This window comes from Cenococcum geophilum, assembly GCF_001692895.1.
Source record: "Cenococcum geophilum 1.58 unplaced genomic scaffold K441scaffold_8, whole genome shotgun sequence".
NCBI lineage: Eukaryota > Fungi > Ascomycota > Dothideomycetes > Gloniales > Gloniaceae > Cenococcum > Cenococcum geophilum.
Genome location: NW_027137566.1, coordinates 952,394 through 978,508, shown reverse-complemented (window position 1 = coordinate 978,508; position 26,115 = coordinate 952,394). Strand labels below are relative to the sequence as shown.

Sequence of the window (26,115 nt, the reverse complement as noted above, 5' to 3'; positions counted from 1 at the left end):
TGATTCTGTGGTTAATTCTCAATTGTGACCCAGACAGCTGACATGGTTATAGTGACAATCGGGTATGGTCAACACAAAAGCATGGGCTAACCGAAACCTCATTGGTGGGTTGGTTCTGCCTATAGTTCTCTGCACATTTGGAAGCATAATCGCGATGGTTGGTACCGAGGAGAAGGCATATAACCGCCGGATATGGAAGTGTGAAAGCTGACAAGACGGCACGGCGGCTCGTTTAATGTGCAAGATCTACTCCCGCTGTATCAGGTTCACAGCACAGGCCGCCTCGTATCAGGCCAGCTTTCGATGCCAGATATACTTTAATAGCGAAAGTTTTATTCCAATAGCTTATTTTGTTCCCCAGATAGTTAAAATCATTAGCCCATTCACTGTGTTCTGATTATCGAAGGATTCCTCATGGTATCATTTCGACGATCTATGGCAAGATACAACGCATAACTAACAGACAGGATGAGATGAGGAGGATTTACTTTGCCATTTGAGATCGCTCTTCCGAGGAACTTCCTGGAAATCCCTGAACTACTCACTCCGAAGGATAATTCGTTTAGTGGCTGTAACTCTCGATATGTAGTTGAGATAGGCTCGTAAACCCCTTTAAAAGATGCTTACGGTACCTAAAGCATAAATTCCGGCTCGCTATACGAAGCCCTCATTGGTCGTAGTCTGGGGCATGGATTGTTTAGGTGTTGCTGCTGTGTGCGTACTCTGGAGTCTCTCAAAGGCTTGTTCAGAGTAGTTATGTCTTGCAACAGCTAAAAGAGCGCGCTTCCAAGCCCTAAGAGCTTGATTGAATACACTCTGTTCTAAGCGTTCTCTGCACGGCGGGAATTTGTAAGTCTTGCTAGAGATCGGTCAACTTGAAACCTAGCTTTGTGACATCTTAGGCGTCGGGTGGTAATCAACAAGTCTGGCCTCTCGAGTGCTGCCAAAGCTGCCAGTAGCTGCAGCTGATTTGGCCCGCTCAGAGTGATAAGTATCCGCAGAAAAGTAAGAATGTGGGGCAAGATGAATCGTGCAAGCCGTAGTAAGAGGCAGGGGTTACCTATACTTTCAGGCGAATTGTGCGGCCGGCAGGCCCGCAACAAATCAATTTTTTTTAGGTTGAGCTGCTGAAACCACCCTGAGGCTTAAATCTTTGGAGCATTTGCAGTGCGCAAATGTCAACGGATGCATAGCCCCTGTAGGTGCTGGAGAAAGCGGAAAGTCCACCGTGATGAAACGGATGCGCATCACGCATAGTGGTGGATTCTCAGGGAGTAGAATATGAGCGTAAAGAAAAGTCACTCTCAAAGAGCCCCTAGAGCTACTTTTTCAGCATAACATTAGAGATAATAAGCAAATTGAATCAAGTGATTTAAAGTCCTTCATGAGGTGAACTACAGCTTCGTTAGCGCACGCGTAGTATCTCGAATCAGCCTTGTATTCACTTGATGTTGTTTCATAACCTTACAACCCGCTTTCTCAATTCCCAAAAAATTCCAACCTCATCCTAGCATACTTGCAACTTCACGAGCGAGCTGTTGCTGACGCCACTCAAGAAACTCCGGCGTTAAAATTTGACCGTGTCCTTCATCCACTTTGAAGACTTCAACAGCACGCGACCTCTCTCGCCGGCTAATCCTCCAAACTCCCTCCTTCGTGATTGTGGTCTTCAAGACTTTTCGTTGCATAATTAGTACACTGGTGAACTCTGATATCGCCGAAGGAAGAGAACTTACAATCGAGAAAGGAGGCAGTAAAGTTGATACAAAGATTTCCGTCCCAACTACCTTTTCCGAGTCGTTTGACATTACCGGGAATCTTCTGCGTTTCCAGTTCCTCAAGCCTTCGGAGGACGCCATCCCTAGTACGGAAGCCGACGATTATTTTCGGGACACCCAGGAGGAATGATTGGGCCCAGAATTTGAGAAGCTTGCGCTCGAATTTGAGTAGATCTCCATCGGATTGGATATCCTCCGCTGTTTTGAGCTCGACCCAATTAATAGGCTGTTCCTTATCTTCTGGCTTACGGTCCCAGACTATGAATGTTGTCAATATACAATCGAACGCAGGTTTGATAGTCAACATACCTGCATCTACTTCGCCTCCTATCACTAGACTGGCTTTTCCGAACCCTGTTCTGACCACAGAACAGTACTGAGCATGATTATTCACAGTCTCATGTTCCCGATTCTCAATATAATCCCGGGAAACAGCACCCCATTGATCCGGAATCAAGCAAAGAGTCTCAAATTTGTAGCCTTTAGATAATATAAATTTAGTAAGAACCGGGCTTTTCAAAGCCCGAGAACTTACCCCAATAACTCATCATATCCTGTGAAGCTGCGCCTGGTCGAGGACGTTGCCGTCGCTGTTGCTCTTGGTCCGCCACCTTTGCATTGTGGTTCTCTTCGATGAATCTGGTCCCAATTAGTCTGATGGCCCAGCCTGTGTCCCTCAATCCCCGGCGGATAATGTCGTGGTATATCTGAGTTCACTGATATTAAAGTAGTGTGATACCTACATTGTACCCTTAACGCAGGCAGTTCTGTCAGCCTGGCCCATTATGAATCGTCTACATCGGATGGCCTACTTGAAAATACGTTGCATTCATCTCAAATCTGGTATGGTCTTAGCACTCTTGTCCACCCCTAAGACAGACCCCGTCTTACTTGTTAAAGTTATCGAACGGGGCAGTCATGATCTATCCAACTTCAGTCGTCTAAAGCTCCAATATCGGAGTATAATGGTAGGTCCATCTACCTTTGTCATCATCCCTCGCCATGTAATGAAGTCTGCCTCGCAGCGTTTGCCATCGCGTTTCTCCATTTCCATTATGGTTCTGAGAAGACTGTCAAGGTGGTCGTCAGCCGAATCGTCGAGTTTCTTGAAGGTGTCAAAGCCAGCGCTGAGACTGACGCCCAGGCGCGGGGGATAGTAGTAACGCAAGGAAGAATCATCGAGGCGGAATTTGTGGTCGTCATCATACGAGAAGTATGTGATCTCCTTGAAGATGTCAGTGAGTGTTGGCTTCATTAGACCCTTGAAGCCCTGTAATTCGCGCCTACCTTTGGTCTCTGAATCGCAGCGCTCTTGCCGACGAAACGATTTATGGGTTGAATGTTAAAAGGAGACATCGTATGCAAGACATACCGAGCACAAGTCTCGACCCTAATCCGATTCCGGGGTGGACGACCATTCGTGTAGTGGGAGGAAAGTTGGTGGAGCTCAAGCTCAGAGCAAATGACGGAGATCGGCGCAAGGATGCAGATCACGACAAGTCCCACCGCCTTTCATGCAACCAACTACGTACCAATCCGACCACACCCTGAACCACAATACCCTCCAGCAAGCTCTCCTCCTGAGAACCTCGAAATGGCTTCGCGCCAGCCAGCTCCACGTACAACAACCGCCTCTGGCGTTCGCCGCAACCTTTTCAGTCACAGTCTCAGCCGCCGGCCAACAACAAGTTCCACTTCAGGCACTTCGGCCACAACGCTTCAAGTAGCTTCTGAAGAAGCCAATGCAGATATTGTGGCTCGTGATGAGCATGGCAACTACCTATTGGAACAACCTGCAATGACTCCAATGCCTAGGAACGGGCTCCAGGAAGAACGAGGTGGGTTTATTTATACGTTGAATTTGCAATGGTTACTCACCGATTGTGGCTAGAAGTTGAGAATCGATTAATCGAGACCTATAGAAAGCAGCAGCACATTGAGCCACATGGTAAACATTTCAACCGCCGAATCATCTTGTTAGGGAACTAACGCCTCACACAGAACTAAAAGCAACGCTTCATGCAAGCCTACAAGCGAAAGTCGCGTCTCTGGAAGAAGACAAGTGGATGTTTGAGGCGGAAGATCCAACCTCTTCGTAATACTTAAATCTTCTACTGGTGTTGTGGTGTTTACGGTTGTCCATGTGTCAAGATACCCAAATCAACATGTATATGTACTTCGGAGGTGGATCGAGTCCCATACAGGCGCAATTGGTTAATGGGTTGGTGGAGTTCATGAAATCCTTCATTATTATCTATAGCTTTGCATAGCTTTGTGTACCAGGGTCCCGTCAATCAATCGAGGCCTGGTGCCGCAGGAGCCTCAACCCTTCGTGACTTTGGCCTTTGTGAACCTCCTCCCATGCCACCCATCAACATACCCCCCATCATATCAAAAAGCGGATTTCCTTGTTTGGGTATCTTAATCCCGAAGTACATCTCGCCAATCTGATCCAGTGCCTCGTTCCACGCCGGAACGTCTTTCAAGTGTATCGCATAATGGCTCTTGAGCTGCCTGAATAGATCCGGAGCACCTCTTTGTACTGCTAACAACAGGAGACCCAAGAAGTTCAGTAATGGTAAGCTGGGGTAGACACGTAAGTCCGAGCTCGCACTGCTCACTTCTTGGACGCCAAGGTTCGGCTTCGACTGGCCCAATCGGCTTGTGAATAGGAGGAAGGACTTGTTTGCGGCGCGAATGTTGCCAGTGAGAAGGTATGGAAGAACTGCTCGTGCGACATATAGCGGTGCTGTATGGGACTCATCTTCGGTATACCAGTCGTACTCCAGGCGCGCAAGTTGCTCGGGCGAGTCTTTAGTGCCTAGCACAAGGTGTCGCTCCGCATCGTAGGGTTCGCAGTCTGTGCCCTGTTAGTGAATGGCTTTCAGTAATGCAAATAGCTGCGCCATACTCTCCGCGTAAAGCGTGCCCGCCACGTGGTGTAGCTCTGGATCACCTGCAGGAAATTCTCCGAATTTAGACGACCATCTACCAATTTTTAGCAAACATATCATAAGCCCAGCATTTTATCACCCTACCCGATCATTTCCGACACGAATCTCTTCTTCGTTGGCTCTTCTGGTGGGAAGCTCCGTAGCAGGGAGAGGAGCTTTCCCTTCGTCGCAGCGTCTGGCTTGATCTCCGCCTTGGTGAGCACATCCACTAGGAACAAGCACAGGTCTCCTCCGCTGCCGCCTTGGCCCGCTTTCAGCAATAGCTGTGCACCCGAGGAGAGTATGTCTGTTGCCGCATCGTTGTTCCCTTGCTTGACGTAGCGCGAGGCGATGACGCGCAGTTGCTGATGGGCTTCGTAGAATTGGCCTTCCTCGATCCTATTATCTCTGTAAGCAAAACTTTTACTTTCTACTTCAAGCAGAGAGATCCTCACTTTTGTTGCTGCCTCTGTATTGTCTTCTCAATTTTCGACATCTTGGTGGCCCAAAAAAAGTATGGAGATGCAATCGTGGGGTGGGTTGAAGGTCCTGGTGACGCGCTCGGGGCAGTTCCGCCGTCCCTAAAAAAGGAACAGTCCACGACCACGAATCATCTCTTGGATACAAAAAGAACTCTGCACCGAGCGGGACTCGAACCCGCGCCTGAAGCAGACATTGAATGGTGGGAAGCTTCAATTCTACCCCTAAACTATCGGTGCATTGAGGGTAATCTATGCGCATGAAGAAAAAGAAAATATTGGTCGTTATATATTTCTGTTAACGGGTTAACCAAAATGCCAGTAGCTTGATAGAGAGTCGCCAAAACTCTACCATTCGTCTAATTTTTATCCTCTTGTTCTTTGTCTTGGTTATAGTGCTAGCTGATGGTGAAGACAGGTACTCAGCAGTGCTACATTATGCACAGCACTAGAAACATATCAACTAAGTCTATTCCTATCTCAAAATTAATACTACGAATCTGCCTCATGATACCATACGGCACTCTCGAAATCTCTGCTCCAGACCCCACTGATTCATCCAATGCACCGTCCCGTTTGGTTGTCCTGGTAACTGCTCCAAATATTGAAGAAACCTTCCGAGACTCCTTTACCCATCTAGTTCTAAAGTACTTCAGATGTTCATCTAAGATCCACACGCTGTAGAAAGGGCCAAATCAATCGCTCTACGCATGCACATATTTGTCAAGAATGCATCGTATACTCCCTGCTACTTCTTTTACTAGTGGCTTCAAGTGTGCCGTATCAAATTTCACGGATTTTACCTGATGCCGCGCGAGTGAGAACATGGTAGTTATCTTACCTTGCTCCTCCAACTTCCCCTCGCCAATAATTCTTACTTATCGCATGTATTGGAGCCCTGAGTTAACTTATAATTACGTTTTCACGGCACTGATTCCTTAGCCTTCATTTGGACGTCGCTGGCAGCATCACCTAACACCTTTTCAGCGTCGAATGAAGTAGTTAAGCCTAATTCTTATAGAGGGAAACAGCAATGCCCTAGCCGTCAAATACTCCCGGTGAGGGTATTGTTACTGGGAATATATCGTTGAAGCCCCCCTACAAACTCTCTCATATCGCAGCACAACCACCTGCCCGGATTAGCCATATCATTTCACGTCACGAGCAATTCAACGCAATCCAAAACTTCTAAAAGCCATTCATTGATCCCAGGCACCTCAACGCCCCGGTCCAAAAACCCTAAACTACACCACATCCCCATCATCACTCTCCCACCTTCTCTCCACCACCTCCCCTTCATCCTCCCCCTCCCCCACCTTCAACCCTCCAAAAGCCCCCAGCGCACCCTCAGCCGAGAACCGATCCAGCACGGCGCGCATATCCGCCGACGCAATCTCCTCATACACATCCGTAACCCCTAGCAGCTTCGCCGCGCGCGCCGCAGCCGCCATAAGCACCAAGCCCACGGGCGCGAACTGGCCCGCGGCCACCAGTTGCGTGAACGTCCTAGTCAAACGACATCAGCATCTGGAGCACTTCAACGGTCGGTCCAAACAACGGATTCGCTCTGGAGGAGGCGCTAACTCACATATACCACGCGTGCATCTTCTCCTCGCCTAGCACGCGCAGGCGGGCCTCGAGGCGGCGCGTGAGGGCGGGCTTGCTGTTGCTGTTGCTGGTGCTGGTGCTGGTGCTGGTGCTGATGCTGGTGGCAGCCTGCAGGGCGGCGAGCTCGCCGAGCACGAGCCCTAGCTCGCGCTTGAAGCCCTTCAGCGCCTTCCACCAGTGCGAGCGCCGGTGCTGGTTCTTGTTGCGCACGAAGATGCGTTGCAGCATCTCGCCGAGGCCTTTCAGCTCGTCCGCGGACGCGGCGCTGAGCTGGAGCGGGATGGTGGAGGTTGGGATGGACGACATGGTTGCTGTACGGGTGGTGTGATGCTTTGGGAATGCTTTGAATGCTTGTGTCGGTCTTTAAGAAAGTAGAGTTGTGACACGGTAGTTCGCCAGCAGGAGCTCAGTTCAACCGCCCTAGGATGAAACGGGTGTGATGGGGCCGTAATTGTGTCTCAGATATGCTATGAGATGCTAGTCGAAAGAAGAAGTCTGATAATTGTGAGCCGGCAGCAGGTCTATGATCGTTACGCTTCAAAGACGCGGATGCGAATGAGAGAAGATGGAGGTCGAAAGTAGACGGAAAGTGTATCGAAGACAGGATGATGTCGTAGCTTAAAGGCGGGAGCTGACCAGAGACAGAGGCTGAAAGAGAGTTGTTCTCACGGTTAGACCTGTTGCGGTCACGCTGCAAACGCAAGCCAGCAAGTGAATTGGTAGAGTGGACAAGCAGAGCGTGCTTTAGCAGAGAGTTGAAAGGAGAGTGCAGTCTGCGCTTTGATAGACTGCACCTAACTAAGAAGTGCTCGATAAGTCGTAATTGATGTAGTGGCCATGCTGCAAGAGGTTGTGGAGATCAATGCACGTTTCCGAATCATGGCAAATACCATGGTTATAGTGGTTGGTAGAATTGAAGGACGATTTGACGCCTCGGCTGGTTTCCTCGACTCTTTTAGTCGTGTGATCAGAGGGTGTGATTTCGGGTCCGTCGGTATTACAGCGCAGCCTCTTGTTGAATAGAGATGATTTACTAAAAGCATTCAAGGATGCAAGGTGAAAGTAAGGAGCGGTTGCAGTGCAAAAGTAGAGCTCTATAAGACACAGTCCATTAAAAACCTTGTGCGATTGGCTTAGCTGGGAACCGCCTAGTGGATGCAAGGCCCTAAGCTCAGAGATAACAGGAGATAAAAGCTCGAAGGGTTAACGATGCAAACTTTCTCCGCAGCGCTGGAGCAGTCTTATAGGAGGTCAAATAGCCGCTTGAACGCTTCTGAAGCCCCCTAAGTAGGCTGGTAGGGCGAGAATTCATCCTCTCCGACGTGGCGTTGAGTAGGACATTGCCTTATAACTACCTGGACACATAGGTTTACCGTGGTAATAAATGCTTTCTCGTCACAATGTGAACCAACCGTGGATGGGAGGTTTTTTTTTCCTAGCGGCGCATCCTCGGCGGCTTGTGGCGCCCATGGTCTACGTAGAACGTAAGCCCCCCTCATCAACTTGCCTCGATGTTGCATCAATCCCAAAGTTGTACATTTGGCTAACCTTTTGCCAATCTTCTTTCCGTTGCCTACCTATCTGATGAGACGATGAGAACGAAAGAAGACAGGGATGCTTACCACTTCGTTTCCGTCCCAAATCGCTCCCCATTCGCCAATTGCACCACTAGTAGCCTGCAAACACCAAGTGCGAATAAGCCGCTATTACAATTCGGTAGCTGCAGGAATTTAAGCCTGTTTGTATATCAAAATGACTGAGCGAATTGGAAGTGGAATTTTACTTATTTCCCTGATGATTTTCTGCGCTTTACCTAGCCACAAAGCTCGAGTCCCCCCCTTGCGTCTCACCACGTCGGAAATACGACCGCCATGCATACGGATAACTTAATGATTCTCCACGAGAATTTGTATCACCAAGCCGGGCTTCGACCTCTATAGATCGTGCCATTGTGTTTAACCTCTAACTATAACATAAACTCTAACGACGCGGAGCCGTGAACAACCCGTACAGATAAGAAAACGCAGAGCATCTCTTGAACACTAGCTCGAAACCTTAACAGCTCCTCGGAGATATGTGGCTACTTCCGAAAATTCCTCGTTGTGATCCATTCTAAGCTTGCACCCAATGAGATTATCGGCGACAACATCATGAATCGCATAGGGCGAAATGAAACGAAAGTACCATACACACACCATTCATGACGCTTCATTCCTGGAGACTCCCTAGGGTGAATGTAAAATGCTTCCTGGGGCATTGCCCAACGCCATAATAGGCCACCGCAATGAGCACTCGTCGGAACAAGAGCATCAACTGTTTGAGGACAAGTCGACTGCACCAAGGCTTGCCACAGCTGAGGGAATAGCTTTATGCTCTTTGAATGTGGGTAAAGGCTTCCATCATACTTTATCACTATTTGGCACCCTGGCTGGCGACCACCTGGTGGCGGAGGACTTAAGCGAGGAAGTGCAACGCCCAACTAGACATGTACACTGACAAGCATGCAGGCAATCGAAACATCCTTCGGGGCATTACCAGTGCTTCTATCGCCAGAAACCCATACTCCTTTGTGATGCGCAACCAGAGCCATGTCGGCATCAGGCGATCCATGGCCAGGAACCAGGAGATAAGCAACTCCGGACGATATCGAAACCAGCAAGCCGGGTTACAACAATACTGCTATTGATCCAAGCTTCATAGACTTTGGAGACACCTTGCTTACGTTTTGTCGTAACTTGCGATTTCGTATTCAGCCGCCAGAAGGGGTATAGCTTCGGCTCTAGCTTCGGCTTTGATATGGACTTTGCCAAGCTGACAATAGGCCGAACGGCTACTACACACAATGACGGGGCATTGTGTATTGTGTAAGGCAAAGAATCGACACCGTAATCAGTATCAATCCTATGTATCGGGCCCTTAGCCAGGCGACCGATGCCTCAGAAGACTCCAGCAACAATTTTCCAGCCTGAGCGTTCCGGCGAAACATTTTCACAAGGATTCGGTTAAGCGCAAAGTCTATAAACAGCACACATTTAACTGGCCATTCCTCTTTGCGAAAACCTAGCGACAACAGACAGGCCGACACCTGCCGGGCCGATGCTTAACCTGGGACATAACACTCTAGATCCGGATGAGTTTTGCAAAGGAAGACCATTTAGTGTTGACTAAATGGCAGAGCTCCCCTATGTCTGCAGACTTCGGATCATTGTGTATCCCCGGAATCCATCTGGATAACAGGACTAGGAGAGGGCCCGAAGATATATAGACCACGATATAATTTGTAAAACCTTCATCAGTCACTCATGGACGTTGAATGAGAAGTAGATGAGAGATACTAGGAAGCCAAGCCAAAGCGACAAGAAAGGGAGAAGTAAAGTAGAGTTGTCATGGATGCATCAACAGCAGCAATGAACTATGCCATGACGGCCTACACAAGAGAGAGGATTGTGCAAGGGAGACCAGATCCACTTACTATATCACATACACTCATTCCCAAACCATCCCAGTAGCCATCACCATGACGGCCTCGACAGCAAGCGCCTCAGCGACGGCGAGGACAAGGTTGACGAGAAAGAAGACAATAAGAGTGATGGAGGATGCGGTGACACTGCGAATCCGAATGTCACCTCATGTTGTGTTTGGGCCAAAGGAAGCGCGACATTCATTCCATCTCGGTCAGGTGTTAACATCAAAACCATATCACCACGTCACGTGACCGACTCTAAATCTACCTTAACCGTCACCTTTCCGCCACCGCCAACCCCATTGTTCAACCCTTTTCAAACTCACATGTCCCGATATAGTGGTTACTTAGCATCGATCTGTGACTGGGAGGATGTCCCAACTTCCCTTCTCCTACCACGTCGCTATCATGTCCTGACAGGTCTAGCGACCGTGACGACGAGGATCCAACAGTTCAAATCATCCAAAAAGGCAGCACCAGATGGTCAATATATATGTAAATGAGATTATAGCGGAGAAAATATACCTCAACTTGCGGTGGACTCCATACATAACTCTCCCCGAAGACTCAAGTTCTGCCAAGTCACGTGAATAACTGCGAGGCAACGGGGATATATGTGGAATGAGCGGCTGGCCGCAGGAGCAGGACATCGGAGGCCGCGCGTGGTCTTAGGAACGTTACAAGTTAGCCTGGAGGAGATATAAGACATATCTACTAGACTGAAGCTAGGCTCACTTACCACATTTTCAAAGTTCTCCGCAGCTTCAACGCCGAAATTACCCAGGAAGCTAATTCGATGTGGCTTAAAGGCTACCACTGGCAATTCAAACATCACAGTAGCAAACGCAAGGCATAACGAGTTAGTGGCAAAGCCTTTCGATTAGTGTTACAGAACACAGAACTAAAGCGGAGCATAGGGAAGAAGTAGAAGGGAAGAAAATCCGCACTACGTGTCCCTTGTAAGTTAATTGAAGAAAAAGAAAAGCATCCATATCCTCTACAGGACCGCTACCAGTAGCACGTCCTAGTGAAAAGGAGAGACAACTGTATACAGTCTTTGCTTCAGTTTTAAGTAGGAAAGTATATTCGCGCAAGATGTGCGTAAGGTTGGAAAAGAAGACAGAAAAAGAGCGCAGCTCTGTAAGTCTGGAACAAAGCAAATCCACCCACATCAGTTATCATCCCATTCATTAGATGCGTTAAACCTCCAAAATCAGCAAAAAGAAAAGCCCGTTATGTTATGTAAAAGGAAATAGAGAAAGATGCAAGGCAGGAGAACGTAGCAAGCATCGTGCGATATATAGCAAACATCAACAACGTAGTGCGAGGAAAGAACAGGAAGACGGCTGGATCAAACAAGATTACCGAGTTGTACTGGTATGACAGTAACCCAGTCCTCTATGTTGCGGAGCCGTCAACCATAGAAACAAGTATCCTCCGAAAATTTGCGTCGTACACCGGGTTCATACATCTCCAGACTTTCATTACCAAGTTTTCGACACCAACGACCAAGGTCGTATGCAATCATTGATGGCTTTTCAAACACCTGAAAGACTGCCTCATCCCCAAACGTCCCCTGCAGTCAAAACGGGTATAGGGAAGGGGCCAAAGTGTAACGGTGCAGGATGTCAAAGACAGGAGTGAGTGTAATAGCTGGAACAAATCCATACAAGAAGCCAGAAACGAGTAAGAAAGAAAGAAAGAAAGGTTGTTGAGTCAGATACGATTTTAGTCAGAAGATTGTTGCCAGGAGTGATTGCTTAAGACAATAGAATCCCTGCGCGAGGCTCAATAGAATGGGCTGCGCTGTCGGGGGAGTTGATATCCCTGAAGGTAGCCGAAGTGATAGTTAGTGGCTGGAGAGGCAGCGCTTTGGCCAGAGCGGTCACTAAACCTGCGTCCATAGCCGCTGGAAGGACTCGGAAAGATCGTTGCACACCAATGTTCTGACCTACATAGCCGTGGGAAGAGCCGCTGAAGTTTTTCGGAGCACCAACGAAGCCATAGCTTTGATGACCAGTCGCGGCCGAAGGACCAGCAAATCCATGCATACCTTGAACTGCACCTGGGAAGTTCGGGGCGTGCCAACCATTGTTGCCTTGATGGTTCATCTGGTTGAGCTGGTGTTGATAGAAGTTGGTCATGTCCAAGTCGCGTGGGGTACCACGATCATACATAGAGTGCCGGTCGCGATGGTCTGGGGAACCATGAGGTCTACTTCTGGGCGGGAATAGGCCTGAATGCTGTCAGCAGAAAGTTCAACAAGACTCAGCAGAGTGCTAAACTTACCAACGTTCCTAGCATTCTCAATCGAACGCTGCAACTTTGCAAAGTTGTCAGGCGCAGGAAATTCTCGCTCAGTTCCCGTCTTGAGGATGTTGCCTTCAGCAAGAGCCTCATCAAAGGTGTAGAACAGCTGCCTTGGTCAGCGATAGCCTACAAGCAATCGATCTGCTACTTACTTTAGGACGGCAATGAGGCCACTCTAGAATGACTGAAGAGTTGCGGAATTTCTGGACCAAAGCTTCCTTGCCCTGGATCGTCGCGTAGGAGATCTCGGCAAACTTGCCCGATTTATACCCCTTCCATGGCATGCCTTCAATGAAGTCGACGACATTGATCATTCCTTCTGGCTTGGAGAAGTTAATGAATGCATATCCCACATTAGATCCGGTTGAGAAGTCAATGCGCAAGTACATGAAGTCGTAGGTGCCTCTGCACCAAATATCCACCAGATCTTTTAGTGACATCTAAGCATCATTAGCATTGTCCACCGCAAGGCGTCGGGAATTTACTTACAGCATCCATCTTGTTCGGAATGTTTCGAAGCATGATTGTAGTACGGACATCCAAGCCTGTTTCGATACGTAACTTTGATACAGTATTGTTCGCATTCCAGTTGTTCTTGCGCATAGTCGCATCTGTGTCGTTACGTGGTTGATGGACTAAGCCATTAGGTCTCTCACCAAAGAAACGGCGAGGTCCGTCGACAGGAATCACTGCCGAAGACCAGTTGTGACGACGGTGACGTGGAGAAGTCTGGCTTGCATCCAACAAAGAGTCGTTGTGCTGGATCCTAGCCGTGTAGTGTTCCACCCCAATGGCAACGATGGATCCCTAAGATAAATTAGCATTGCTCGAAAGCTTGTTCGGCTATTGAGATTACATATTCCATATCGACTCGGCTATTAAGACGATTCCAAAAGCTCACACAGATTTTCGCCGCCTCGACTGAGTCAAACTCAACGCGAAACGAGACGATATTATCGTACTCCTCGCGTGCAACGCAAAGCATAGCGTGAACATGCGCAAATTGTTGCGCAAAACCATGCACTGCTTGCTCAGTCATGTCGAGAACCTTATTAGTGACCTGAACGTCACGAACTTGGAAGTTCATCATGACCTGACCTTCATATGGATTGGCAGAATCATAGTCATTGAGCTTGGTTGCCGCATACTCCTGCGGTGAGCAGAACTTGACAGTGCAGGGCCACTCATTCTTGCTTGCAATGGAAGCTGCCGTGAAGGCGAGATGAAAGTCATCAAATCGGATGCGCATGCTTCTACCAGACTTGAACATGTTCACGCTCTTCTGGAAAATATCGAACTGCAAAGAGAGTCAGTGAGGTGAAGCAAGGAATGTGATGAGAGGTTGTGCTTAATGGTATAGCAATCTCGAAAGCGATAAAGATACATAACAGGATAGGAACGCATTGAAAATTAACTAAAGCTCTGTGTGAAGTGTTGAAGGAGCCATAAAGTAGCTCCAGAACATGACAAGCCAAGGGACAGGGATGAACGTCTAGACTGAGGAAAAAACAGAAGATGATTGCGACGCTCGTAGAATGCAATGGGGTGGCATAGAAGAGATAAACCTACTTTCTTGAGCTTGGCCTCAACAACAGCAATTTCAGCTTGGCTATCAGCTTCAACCAAGATGTAGCGCGACAGATAATCTGGTGACGAGGGATCAATGTCGGTCGAGAACACTCCCACTGCAAGCGGCAGTCTATTGCTTTGGGCTTGCACATGCTGAGGTCCAGACGCCTGCCCTTGAGTCGCGAATGTAAGCTGGCCAAAAGGATCGTAGTTGGCAAAGGCGCCTGTAAGGGCGTTGGCGCCGTCGTTATTGAAGGGTGTGTATGGTGTCTTATAGCGAGCGTCAGCATGTTGCATGACATAGGCACCCATGTAGGCGTTCGCGCCGTGGTGTTTCTGGTCGTTGCGCGTCTCCAAGGGAGAGTACAAAGTTGGATTTGTCGACCCGGAGCTGTAATGAGAGCTTCGGCCTCCGTGAGAGGAGTGCGGGGAGAAATTGTTTGACTGCATCGAGGCTATTTGCACTCGCATTATCGATACAGAATATGTCAGAAATGTGAAGATACCCAGAGAAAGGAGTAGTGAAAGAATGCGAGCTGGAGGATACGCAACGCACGGTACCAATAGTGAGACTTCAAAGACTCCAAGTCAGCAGCGATAATGAGGAAGAGGATTGAGTGAGCGGGTGAGGAAGGAAGGAGAGAGCTGCGAGGTGAGCTTTTGTGCAGGCAGAAGGACGCTAGCCAAACCTTCTGCGATTTACTCACAGGCACGCCGACGTTTTTGACAGGCATCCAAGCTCCCGGTGGCCAGTCTAGGCGCTGGTTCACTCCGAAAACGGAACTTGTTGGGCCGTGGTAAGGGGTCCAGCTTCACTGTTCTGCTTGAGGGGGTTGCTCGCGTTGTGGCAGCGCAGAAGAAAGTCTACTCTGCCAAAGCTTACAGCGCGATCAGCCATAGGGCTTTTTTACGCTCTGGCTTGGAGTTTAATCTGCTCGCTGTCTGCTACATGCTTGGCGGATCAAAACCCAATTCATGGTGTGGATTGTTTGTGGTAGAGCTTCATCTGTATTTGCTCATTCCCAGCATTGCGTTGCTCTCCTCCCTGCCCCGCGATGCGCGAACTGGTGATACATTAGTGGAGGGAACTCCCGGTTCCTACATCACTAGCCGTGTAGGTCTCCGCTGGTGACCAGAGAAGACCACTGCCTATGCGTGACGGACGGCAGCAAGAGAGCTCCGCTGTGCCTAAAGAGACATACCCTACTCTTTAGTTATATAACCAGTAAGGCTATCCTAAGTTAGCTAAGGATTAAGCCTATAGCCTTAGGAGGTAGATTATATACTATATAAGGTATAAGTTGTATACTATTTAGCTAATCTAATATACTTGTTAAATACGTTACGTAAAGTAATATATAAAGCTAATATATATTACTAATAAGTCGTAAACTCTAGTTGTAGACCTAGTATCTAATAGACACTCTAACTCTATATAGGTAATAAGATATAGCTAAAACTAGAGAAATATATCTCTATTAGATAATTAACCTAAATCGCTCCTTAGGCTGCTTTAAAAGATCTAAACAGCCTGCCTTTAGAGAATAACGGGAGGGTATAAGCGAACGGCCATAGCGCTACTTAAGAAATAAGCAAATATCCCCCCCTATAGCTCTATATCAAAGTTACCGCAATATAGAGAACACTAAAAGAACGTACCTATAGTATTATAAAGTATATAAAGATATACCTAAGTAGGTTAAAGAAAGGCCCTAGAGTAGGGAAGACGTAATAGTAGGACAAGTAGAAAAAGTAGAAGAGGAATAGCGCCGTAATAAAGTCTAAACCCGCGTACGCGTATAGAAGTAGAGGTATATAAGAGGCTAATAAAGAAAAGAACTATTTCCTATAATTTATATAAGCCCCTTCTTTAAACCACTTATCTTACTATAGAGTCTATCTAAATATCTTCTACTACTAAGATCCTTAATTTAGCCTCTGCTCCTTAGTCCTATAATTACTTAATTTTTAATCTTTAGGTTTCTTTAGTACTACTTAAGTCTATTAGCTCTAGTCCGCTATACTATAGTTTTAATACCTACTATAATGCTTGATTAATTTATACTAGCTTAACTATACTTATATCGCCTCTCTTAGACTAGTAAAGCCTATTATTAACTTTAATTGCTTAGTTAATTGGTTTCCTTATAGTCGTTACATCTTCTATAGATATTATTATAATTTAAAATTTTAACTTTAATCCTCTTCGGTATTATACTATTAACGCCTCTTTATTCTACCTAGTCTATACTACTAGTATTTAGAATTACGTTGTATAGTCTATTACTAATAATCTCTGCGTAAGTTTAGACAGCTTTCGCTTTACCGTTACTATTAATTCTAGGCTTCCGTATATTTGCGTAAGTCTATCTATAAATTTATCCTATATTAAGAATATATACTAAACTTCTAAGTTATTAGTTCTGGCTACCCTATTAGCTTATACTTTTATAAAGTAAGGTTTAAACTATTCTAATACCTAACCTGTTAAAAACAACCCTATATATATAACTTAGTCTAATACTCTAGGCAATTTAGCTTCTTTATATCGTATTTTAAGTTTTATCTATATTAGGAACCCTTTAAGCTTTAATTTCCCCCCTAAGAATTGTCTAGTTAATAGCATTTTAATCTTTATCGTTTCGAAGTTATTAAGTTTCGCTTTAAGGCCTGCTTAGTTAATATTAATACGATCTATTACTTTACTAAGCCTATATATTATAACAATCTATAAGTCGCCGCTTTTTGCTATACTTATATCTCCCTAAGACCTAGAGGTTAATCCTCCCAGTGTCGTTATAGGTGCTATCTTAGGTGGCATATTATTCGACTTTATTAATACTATAACTAGGTAGTAAAGATATAATATAGCCTTGTAGTAGTTACTACGGTAGTCTTATTAATAGGCTAGGTATATAGATAAATAATAAGTTAATAACGTAATATAGCTAATAGAGTGGTTGCTTAATAGATTAACTCTAATTATATTCTAAGATTTACTATAAAGAGAGAGCTATCTAAGGTAGGGACTATAGTTCTTTAAATACACAACTTAACTCCTAAGAAAGGTGCTTAGTATATTAGTATATAGTACGTAAGTACGCTTAGTATATTTAAGTATATAAGTCTTCTAATCCGTTATATAACTTAGTTACCTTTTTTCCTATAGTTTAACTAGTTCCTGCGCCTCCTGCGCCTCTACTACTAGTTTGTTTATATCCTCCCTAAGTAGCCGTACTACTGCTAATATAAGGTCTGTAATATTATTATTATTTATTGCTTAACGTCCGATTTGGATCCCTATTGGGCCCACGCGGACTACTCCTTATATACATATGGGGAGAAAACTCTATTTGAGAAAACCCCGTAATCTATCTCCCTGCCTTTTAGGACTCGCCTATAAGGCGCCTATAAGGCGCCTACGAGTTACCTATAGTACTCTACTACCTTACTTTTTAACCTCCTTAGGAACCACTGCTGCCGTAATAAGCCTATAGACGCGCTAGTATCGCAAACTTTACTCTACCACTGTAGAGTTATTACGGGGCGCCCGTTGCTTACCCCTCCGCCCTTTATTGCTATTTCCTTTATAACCCGGAATTGGTTTAGTATATTTTAGCTAATAAGCTACTAGGTAACCGCCTTAAGGCCTTTTTATATTAAGAGTAGTGTATTATAGTTCTCTATGCTAGCTACTAAGAGTATTACTTCTTAGTTGGTGCGTAAGGGGCATAATAGTATTATATGTTTTAGTGTCTGTCTTAGCTAGCTACATTCGCATCTTAGGCTACCTACTAGGATACCTACCTAGTAGAGCCAGTCTTTTAGTCCTATTATTCCTATTCTTAAGAATGTTGCTATTATATTTTCTACCTTCATTAGGCCTTCTTAGAGCCCTAGAGTATTTACCCCCTATAGCGTTAACTATACTATAGCTTAGGTTCCTCTTACCTTAGTTAACCTCTATACCTTTAACTTCTATACGCCTCTTTAGCGTTGGTTTAGCTAGTATTTTATTACAGTAAATAGTTTCCTAGCGTTCTTTTATGCTCTACTTTAGCTCCTTTTTCTCTCTTACTATTGTCTTTACTAGCCTCTTATACGTCTTCCTTCCTCCTTTATATAGGCCTGGGCCCTAAAGCAGCACTATTCTTCTTTTACTTTTTTTACCTATTTCTCTAATATATCTTCCCTACTTTAGGGTTATTAGTTTATTCTCCTATAGGGCGCCCTAGGGTCCCTCTATAGTTTATTTAGGCGTATCTTAATATACTTTATAATATTAAAGTTATATTTATTTTACGCCCTTTATATTATAGTAGCTTTAATATATAGTTATAGGGGGGGAATATTGGCTTCCTTTTTAAGTAGTGCTGTAGCCATTCGCTTATATCCGCCTATTATACTCTAAAGGTAGGCTGTTTAGACCTTTTAGAGTGGTTTAAGGAGCGCTTTAGGGGGGCCTTTTTTAGGTTCTCTAATGGCCTAAATACTAGACCTATACGTCATGGTTAGCCGGACAACTGCTATATATAGTAGGCGTAACCTCTAAAAGTATAGACCCTATATAAAATTAACAATTCTAAATAATATAATGTACTATACTTAGCCCTAATAGGCCGCTTACGCTATATATGCGCTTTACTAAAGCTTATTATCTACCTATACTCCTAATACCCTTAGGCCCTAAACTAGTTAACCCTTAAAGCCTTAGATATAAATTATATACTAAAGATCTATAGATTAGTTGCGTTTTCTTATAAAGTAGATTAGCTGGTATTTCTCTAGTAAGAATTAGACTCTATATTATCTTGCCTATTCTATATAGGTATTATAAGCTTTCTCTAGTATTCTGCAATTCTTTATAGCTGTTGGCCCGTATATAATTAGGTTTATATTATTAATAAAGCCTATCCCCTAGGTTGCCCCTTTCTTAAAGAAGTTAAGTAGATTGCTTATAAAGAAAAGGAAGAGTATAGGCGAGAGGGGTAATCCTTATAGTATTCCTGTTGTAACTATAATAGGGGGGCTTTAGTATCCGTTAAAGACTAGTAATATTTCTTTCTAATCTATAAACCCTTAAATAAATTATATAATCTATTCTGGGAAGCCTTTTGCCTTAAGGATATATAGGAGACGCTTATAGGGTATATTATTATAGGCGCCGCTAATATCTAGGCTAAGCATTAATACTACAAAGTCCCTTTACATCGCCTATGCGGATTTAATAGTGGTAGTAAGTAGCGTAAGTGCTAATAGTATTAAGCGGTTCTTTCTTGCCCCTATTTAGCTTTATAATAGTAGGTTATATTTCTTAGCCGTGTCTGCTATATAGTCTGCTATTACCTTTTCTAAAATCTTGCTAAGGGTGTTTTTTAAAGTAATAGGGCGGTAGCTTCCTAGGATTAAGTAATCTACTTTACCTTCTTTCTATAGAATAACCGTTATTATAGATCTTCTAAGTTGCGGGTAGTAGCCTATAGTAAAGTATACCCTAGCTATATCTATAAGCTAGGGTGCTATAAGTAGTCTATAGGTTTTTAAGGCCTTATTTAGAATCCTATCTAGTTCTAGTACTATATTATTTAAAAGGCGGCTAATAGTTCTGGCCATTTCCTCTATTATTATATTGCTGTTAACCCTTAAGTAAGTTACTAGTGTTTTATTTATAATATTGCTAAGGTCTACTAGAGCTAGTTAAAAGAAGAACCTTTTTATAAGGATCTTTGCCTTCTTATTATTGTTATTAGTAGCCTATAATTCCCCTGCTCTTTATAGGGGTAGTAGGTATAAATCTTCTACTAGGCGCCCTACCTTTTTCTTTATCTATTTTGCTATAGCCTAAAGGCCCTTATTATAGGGGAGGCTTAGGTTAGAAGTATACTCGTTTATAAACCATCTCTAGTTGTTTTTTACTTCTTCCTTTAGGGTATTCTTTAACTGGTTTCTTGTATCTTTATATCATCTCTTATCTTTAGGGTTATAGCTACTTATATATTTCCTTCTTACTTATTATTAGCTAGTAATAAGAACCGCGTATTATATAGACTATATATATTACATATAGGGGCCCGGTTTTAAGACCGGGCAGTACTCTTTTAGCCTATTTTTAATCGCTGCCTAGATCCTTTTTAGTCTTTAGTTAATTTCCTTAGGGGTAGCTAATAAGCCTCGCTTGTTTAGAATTAGGTAGATTTTTTCTAGGTTTTAGAGTTATTATTTAACTATATTAAGGAAACTGTTTATCTTAAGCTTCCTTATTACATATCTTTTATTACTTAGTTGCGCCTTAATATCTAAATCTAGCTATATTTAGATAGGGATATAGTCTAAGGCGAGTGCCTATTCTTCTTTAGGGTTATACCTTTTAAGTCTTTAGTATAGGCCTTTATCTATAAATATAAAGTTAATTATACTTCTAGAGGTTCCTTATTACTATATAATTGCTCCTAAGGGGGTGGCTAACTTAAGGCCCTAGGTGTTTATAGCTCTTAGTAGGCACTCTACCTATTGTTAGCGACTTAGTCAATCGAGACATAAGTACGGCAAAATGGTCGCGCAAGCCTATACGATTGGATTGTCTATAAACGAGAATCTAAAGCTAAAGAAAGGAAAGGAGAAGAAGGGGAGCGCCGCTCAAAGCTATATACAATCTTCACGTCACGTGACCGCAATATGCGGCAATCTGTGGCAACTTGCCGGTGCGTAGTTCTGCCAAGTTCTACTAGTGCCGTAACATTACCCCCCCCTCCAAAAAAGCCTACCCTTAGGCTTTACCGCTAAAAGTCTTAACAAGAGAATCTAACTAATTAGATAACTTTAACCGCCGGTCGAAGTTCCTAGATATTTTAATACCTTATATAACTAAGAAATTTCTAGGGCGTTCTTATCCTTATGTTCTTTTAGTAGCTTATCATCTTCGTTATACTAGCATTCTATTTACTCATCTAGGTACTTTAATAGTCCGGGTTTATTAGGGTAACGGCTATAGAACTCCTAAAGCTTATAGGGGCTACCTATAAAGTTCTATATAGGGTATTAAGTAGGGTCTAGGTTATATCCTTTCCAACTAACATAATACTTTAACGTTCCCTTTACAAGTTTACAGGCCAGTATTTCTTCAATTTCCCATTTATTATTATCGTTAACTTAAATTAGCAGGGGAGGTTTATTCTTTTATCNNGGNANTAGGTTATTTATAGCTTTCTATAGCTTATCCGGTAAAAAGATTAGGTGGACTTTAATTAAGTCTAGGAGCTTAACCTTATACAAGTTGCCTACTTTATTAAGAATCTTATACAGTCCTACTATCTTATAGTCCAGCTTACGGCTAGGCCGTTCTATCTTCTAATTCTTTATTATAACCCAGACTATATCGCCTACAGTAAAGTCAGGCTCGCACCTATACTTATTTACCTACTATTCTATTAATTTCTGGGCCTTTTCTAGGTTTATACGGGCTACTTTCCAGGCTTTTTCTAAGCGCTTAGTGTACTACTAGGCTTCCTTATAAGATAGTTTTTCGCGTATAGTTTAGGGCCCTTCTGGTCTTTCTTAGTTAAAGCTTATACGGGGTAGGTAACCCATTTCTAGTTAAATAGGGGCAAATCCGGTAGAGTTATGGGGTAGGGTTACTTAGGCGTAGTCTATTAAGGGCAATAGTTTAGCCTAGTTATCCTAGAAGTAGTTAACAAAAGGCCGGAGTTTTTAGTCTAAGTATTAATTTATAATCTCCGTTTAACCATCTATCTAGAGGTAATATGCCGTAGAAAGCTTTAGCTTAATGCCTAGGATCTAGGTAAACTTATTCCAAAAGGCTAATATAAACTACGGCCCACGGTTAGATATAATAGTGTCTAATAGTCCATAAATTTGGTAGACGTAGCGGATATATAGTTAGACTACCTCTTTAGTATCAATATTCTTATAATAGAGAATTAAAAACGGGCGCTTACCAAAGCGGTTAACTAGGATCATAACCATATCATATCCGTTACGGTCTAGAGGTAGCTTATAAAAGTCTATAGAGATATATTACCAGGGGTGGTTAGGTATTAGGAGGGGTTTTAATAGTCCTAGGGTCTTATCTTATAGGATTATAGACCTACAGTAGTTGTTGCAGTTCCGTATATAGCGGTTAATATCTATAACCATTCCGGGCTAGTAGTAGCGGTCGCCAATAATCCTATAGGTCTTATTCTTTCTAAGGTAGGCCATAGAGACCTAGGTATATACTTTAGCAATAAGCCAAGTCCGTAAGTTCTATTCCTCTGCCACTACCAGCCGTTTCTAATACTTAAGTAATCCATTTTTAAGGGACCATAGGCTGGTAATATTCTTTGCCTTTTCATAGTACTCCTATAGAGAAGGGGCCGTATAGTTTATCTATAGCAATTCGTTAATTAAGTCAAGTCCTAAAGAGTTAATAGGATACATCTCGGCGCCTAAGGGGTCTATATTTAGTTCTGCTTATATTTAGGGGTTAAGGTGCTCTAGTTATAGTAGCGTCTAGGTCCGTAATAAGATCTTTACAGCTATATAGTCACCTAGGTCTTATTCGCGCCTAATAAAAGCATCTATATAATTTACAGCGCCTGGTCTATACATAATTAAGAAGTTAAACTAAGATAGGATATCCGCCTAGCGTGCCTACCGGGCCATAAGGGCCTTAGTTATTATAAAGTATTCTAGGGCCTTATAATCTAACACTACTTTAATAGGTTTAGGGGTCCCCTCTAGCTATATACGCCAGTGCTAAAAGCTAGAGATAATAGCCAGTATTTCTTTATTATAGATATAGTAGTTTAGTTTAGCATCTATTATAGTCTTTAAATAGTATATAATAGAGTGCCATTCTTCATCCGGTTGCTTCTGGGAAAAAATACCAGCTATTACGCCATCTAAGGCATTAGTTTCTAGCATTAAGGGCCGTTCTAGATTAAAGTAGGTAAGTAAGGGGGCCGACACTAGCCGTTTTTTAAGCTTATTAAAGGCCTATATACATATAGCGTTAAAGTAAAAGGGCTAGTCTTTCCTAGTAAGGCGGTTAAAAGGCTAGGTAATCCTACTATAGTTCTTAATAAAGTATTAGTAGAAGTTATAGAAACCTAAAAATAATTATACCCCCTTTACGGTCTAAGGGGGCATCTACTGGTCAATTGCGGTTATTTTCTCTAGGTTAGCCTTAATTCCGTCCGTGCTAATAATAAAACCTAGGTACTTTATACGCTTAACACTAAATTCTAACTTCTTAATATTGGCCTAAAGGCCAGCTTCGTAAAGCCGTTATAGGACTTTATAGACGTGCTCCTCATATTCTAGTTTATTCTCCAAATAGATTATAATATTATCTAAATAGGCCGTATAGAAGTCGTTAAGGTAGTTAAAGAGTATATCGTTTATATACCGCTGGTATATAGCTAGTCTATTAGTTAGTCTAAAAGGAAGTACCTTATATTTATATATCCCGTAACAGGTCTAAAATATAGTAAAATCCTTAGACCTAGGGTTTATCCTAATTCGGTAAAAGGCCTAACGGATATTAAGCTTTATAAAAACCTTAGCTCTACTTATTCGGGTAAGAGTCTTATTAAGTAAGGGCAGCGGGTAGCGGTCCTTGGGGTTATATTATTTAGCTTACGGTAGTTAATGCAGAAGCGCAATCCTCTATTTAGCTTTTTAACAAAGAGAATAGGTAAGTTAAAAGGGGCTTAGCTAGGCTCGATGAAGCCCTTATTTAGGTTATTAATAAGGTACTACTTTATAGCCTATAATTTGGCAATAAACTATAGGTAAAAAGGGCTAAAGCTAAGGGTGCTTCCCTTATCTTGCTTAATCTCAATCTTATAGTTATATAGTCAGTAGGGTAGAAGCATATTAAACGCTACCTTAGAGAATATATCCTTAAATTTCCGGTATCAATCGGGCAGTTTTTACTCCACTAGTTCTTTATCTATAAGCCCGCTTTCCTATCCGCTAAGCTTACTTTTCTTTTCCTTAATTATTCAGTTAATTTTATATAGGCTAGTTATAAAGGTAACGGTATTAGGCTAAACCAGGTTCCAGTAGAATCCTACAACGCCAATATAGCAGATATTAACTAGTGGGAGGTCTGTAGGTTTCTTTAGCGTCCGTCGGGCCATAGTTTGCGGTATAAGGTTTATAGTCTTCCTTAACTTACGTTCCATTTTCCATAAGTTGTCCTTCCTATCTATTAGTTTAGTATAGCGTCCAATATCCCTGGCTTTCCTTTATAGCTTCGTAGGGTTCTCTATAGGGAACTTAGCTAGGTCACTACTAACTTCCTAGGTCTTTAGTGCGGGTAACGTAATATAGGTAGTCTGGGGGCGGCGTAGTATACGGATCCGTTATAGGTTAAGTTATACATCCTTCTTAAAGGCCTAGTCTCTGCGTATAGCATCGGCTTAGTAAATAGTATTAATCTAGGGCCGTATAAGGTTTTCTATTATAATACTAATTTCTTTTATAAAGGAAGGGGTTAAGGGTAGAGTTTCGGGCCAGATAAGCTGTTTACTCTATACTTTAAGCTATAAGCCTAAATAGGCTAGCCATTTTCTTCTTAAGATTATATCGTGGCTTTCTAAGTCCGTAATAAGAAAGGGGACGTTATACTACCTTCGTCCGTTAACGCGGAGGTAGATCCGTAAGATAGTTATAATAGGTGGCCTTATCTATCCGTTATAACCGCAAATAGGGATTAGTTTAGGCAGTTCTTTAAAGGGTATATTTAAAAAGTCAGCTAGTTTTGCAGCGCACTTTATATTAATTAAGGTAAAGGCATTTACTCCTAAGTTAGCTAAAGCAAAGGTTAAAACTTAATATTTATTACGAAATAAAGTATAAGGGATAGTGCAGCTTCTTCTACTAACTAGCTAATCTAGATTAATATATAATATATTAATCCCTTTTAACCCTAAAGAGAAGTCTTCCTCTAGGGTTCCTCTTTTTCCGGCTCTATACTATCCTCCTAAATTAATAAGACCTTATTTATCCTTACCTTTATTAAGCAGTTCCTTATAGGGTGGCCTATTTAACCGCATAAAAAGCAAGCTCCTTAATCGCTAAGGGCCTATATATAGGGGTTGCTATATATAGGCCGGGTATACACTAGGCCTGTAATAGGGGTAGCTACGCGGCTAGCTGCCAGGTTAGCTATAGGAGTTGCTAATTATACCGGGGCACTACGGGCCGTACTTATAGTACTTACGGCCTAGTTTATAAGGTTTCTAGTTTTTAACCAGTCGGCGCGTGCCTTAATTTAATAGAGGCCTTAGTTAATAGCTAGGCAATAGTCCGTAAGTTCCTTTAATGTCTATATTATAGTATAAGCTAGCAATACAGCCCGCTGTAGGTCTAGGGTAAACTTATTAAAGAGGTTTAGCAGTAGGTCTTCCTAGGGGATCTGGGCCTATCCAGCCAGGTATAGAAAGCGGGTTTAGAAGGCTAAAAAGGTCTCCGTTGTTTTTATATTTAGGCTTTTATAGCTAAGGCGGGCGTTCTATACTTTAAAAGGGTCCTTATAAATAGAAGATAAGTGTTTAATTATTTCTTTTTTAGAGATAAAGGGGTCTACTAAGTCTTTAGTGTATCGCGGGCGTAAATACGTCTAGGCGTCTCCGCCAGTACGGCTAAAGACATAGGCCATTCTGGCTCGGGCGTTAGGGAAGTAGTCTGCATTAACTTTAAGCTTATCCCGTAATTGGAGCTTCCAATTATTAAATATAGGGTTGGTTCCGTCTGTAAGTAATAAGGGGTCTATAACCTTTACTAACCGCTTTAGTGCTATATAGGCCTCAGTAAATCCATTAAGGCGCTAGGATAGGGCCTAAAGGACTATAGTAAGTCTTTAGTTGTTTAATAATAACTCATTATTAGATATAGAGGTATCTCTAGCTTTAAGCAGCTCTCGCAATTATTTAATTTCGGTATTAGCAGCCGTAAGCTCCGCCTAGGGG

General features: G+C 43.2%; 7 protein-coding genes and 1 non-coding gene across 8 annotated transcripts; 2 read left to right on the top strand and 6 right to left on the bottom strand.

Moving 5' to 3' along the window:
• Positions 1-1,377: 1,377 nt before the first annotated feature.
• Positions 1,378-2,913, bottom strand: K441DRAFT_654840 (RAI1-domain-containing protein). Its single transcript, XM_067647747.1, has 8 exons — positions 2,761-2,913; positions 2,670-2,701; positions 2,591-2,618; positions 2,522-2,529; positions 2,314-2,417; positions 2,088-2,258; positions 1,737-2,036; positions 1,378-1,675 (listed from the first exon to the last, which is right to left on the bottom strand). The coding sequence occupies exons 1-8, from the start codon at positions 2,830-2,832 to the stop codon at positions 1,503-1,505; spliced, it is 888 nt and encodes a 295-aa protein (XP_067507465.1). The 5' UTR covers positions 2,833-2,913; the 3' UTR covers positions 1,378-1,502.
• Positions 2,914-3,333: 420 nt separating this feature from the next.
• K441DRAFT_703549 (uncharacterized protein) lies at positions 3,334-3,877 on the top strand (the record flags this gene model as incomplete). Its single annotated transcript, XM_067653479.1, has 3 exons — positions 3,334-3,616; positions 3,670-3,726; positions 3,780-3,877. The coding sequence occupies exons 1-3, from the start codon at positions 3,373-3,375 to the stop codon at positions 3,875-3,877; spliced, it is 399 nt and encodes a 132-aa protein (XP_067507464.1). The 5' UTR covers positions 3,334-3,372.
• K441DRAFT_604684 (DUF410-domain-containing protein) lies at positions 3,665-5,278 on the bottom strand. Its single transcript, XM_067645349.1, has 4 exons — positions 5,167-5,278; positions 4,817-5,110; positions 4,690-4,766; positions 3,665-4,638 (listed from the first exon to the last, which is right to left on the bottom strand). The coding sequence occupies exons 1-4, from the start codon at positions 5,205-5,207 to the stop codon at positions 4,073-4,075; spliced, it is 978 nt and encodes a 325-aa protein (XP_067507463.1). The 5' UTR covers positions 5,208-5,278; the 3' UTR covers positions 3,665-4,072.
• A 69-nt stretch (positions 5,279-5,347) lies between these two features.
• K441DRAFT_t9 lies at positions 5,348-5,430 on the bottom strand. Its single transcript has one exon. It is a non-coding gene; the product is annotated as a tRNA-Gly (tRNA).
• A 1,004-nt stretch (positions 5,431-6,434) lies between these two features.
• On the bottom strand, positions 6,435-7,104 carry K441DRAFT_674632 (uncharacterized protein; the record flags this gene model as incomplete). The annotated part of the gene is made up of 2 exons (XM_067650773.1): positions 6,435-6,696; positions 6,779-7,104. The coding sequence occupies 2 exons, from the start codon at positions 7,102-7,104 to the stop codon at positions 6,435-6,437; spliced, it is 588 nt and encodes a 195-aa protein (XP_067507462.1).
• Positions 7,105-12,021: 4,917 nt separating this feature from the next.
• K441DRAFT_545569 (uncharacterized protein) lies at positions 12,022-13,174 on the bottom strand (the record flags this gene model as incomplete). Its single annotated transcript, XM_067642814.1, has 4 exons — positions 12,022-12,497; positions 12,551-12,677; positions 12,724-13,011; positions 13,061-13,174. The coding sequence occupies 4 exons, from the start codon at positions 13,172-13,174 to the stop codon at positions 12,022-12,024; spliced, it is 1,005 nt and encodes a 334-aa protein (XP_067507461.1).
• Positions 13,175-13,855: 681 nt separating this feature from the next.
• K441DRAFT_339938 (uncharacterized protein) lies at positions 13,856-14,886 on the bottom strand. The gene has a single exon (XM_067641261.1). The coding sequence runs from the start codon at positions 14,609-14,611 to the stop codon at positions 13,982-13,984; it is 630 nt and encodes a 209-aa protein (XP_067507460.1). The 5' UTR covers positions 14,612-14,886; the 3' UTR covers positions 13,856-13,981.
• A 175-nt stretch (positions 14,887-15,061) lies between these two features.
• K441DRAFT_654832 (uncharacterized protein) lies at positions 15,062-15,371 on the top strand. The gene has a single exon (XM_067647746.1). It carries the CDS (start codon positions 15,090-15,092, stop codon positions 15,270-15,272), a length of 183 nt encoding a protein of 60 aa, XP_067507459.1. The 5' UTR covers positions 15,062-15,089; the 3' UTR covers positions 15,273-15,371.
• The last annotated feature ends 10,744 nt before the right edge of the window (positions 15,372-26,115 follow it).

Coding starts and splice junctions, on each gene's coding strand:
- K441DRAFT_654840 (XM_067647747.1), bottom strand. CDS start 2,832: ATGGAAATGGAGAAACGCGATGGCAAACGCTGCGAGGCAGACTTCATT. Junction 2,619..2,669: donor CCGTTCGATAACTTTAACAA/GTAAGACGGGGT, acceptor AGACCATACCAG/ATTTGAGATGAATGCAACGT. Junction 2,037..2,087: donor AGGAGGCGAAGTAGATGCAG/GTATGTTGACTA, acceptor CAACATTCATAG/TCTGGGACCGTAAGCCAGAA.
- K441DRAFT_604684 (XM_067645349.1), bottom strand. CDS start 5,207: ATGTCGAAAATTGAGAAGACAATACAGAGGCAGCAACAAAA. Junction 5,111..5,166: donor ATACAGAGGCAGCAACAAAA/GTGAGGATCTCT, acceptor CAGAGATAATAG/GATCGAGGAAGGCCAATTCT. Junction 4,767..4,816: donor TTCGTGTCGGAAATGATCGG/GTAGGGTGATAA, acceptor AAAAATTGGTAG/ATGGTCGTCTAAATTCGGAG.
- K441DRAFT_339938 (XM_067641261.1), bottom strand. CDS start 14,611: ATGCGAGTGCAAATAGCCTCGATGCAGTCAAACAATTTCTCCCCGCAC.
- K441DRAFT_654832 (XM_067647746.1), top strand. CDS start 15,090: ATGCTTGGCGGATCAAAACCCAATTCATGGTGTGGATTGTTTGTGGTA.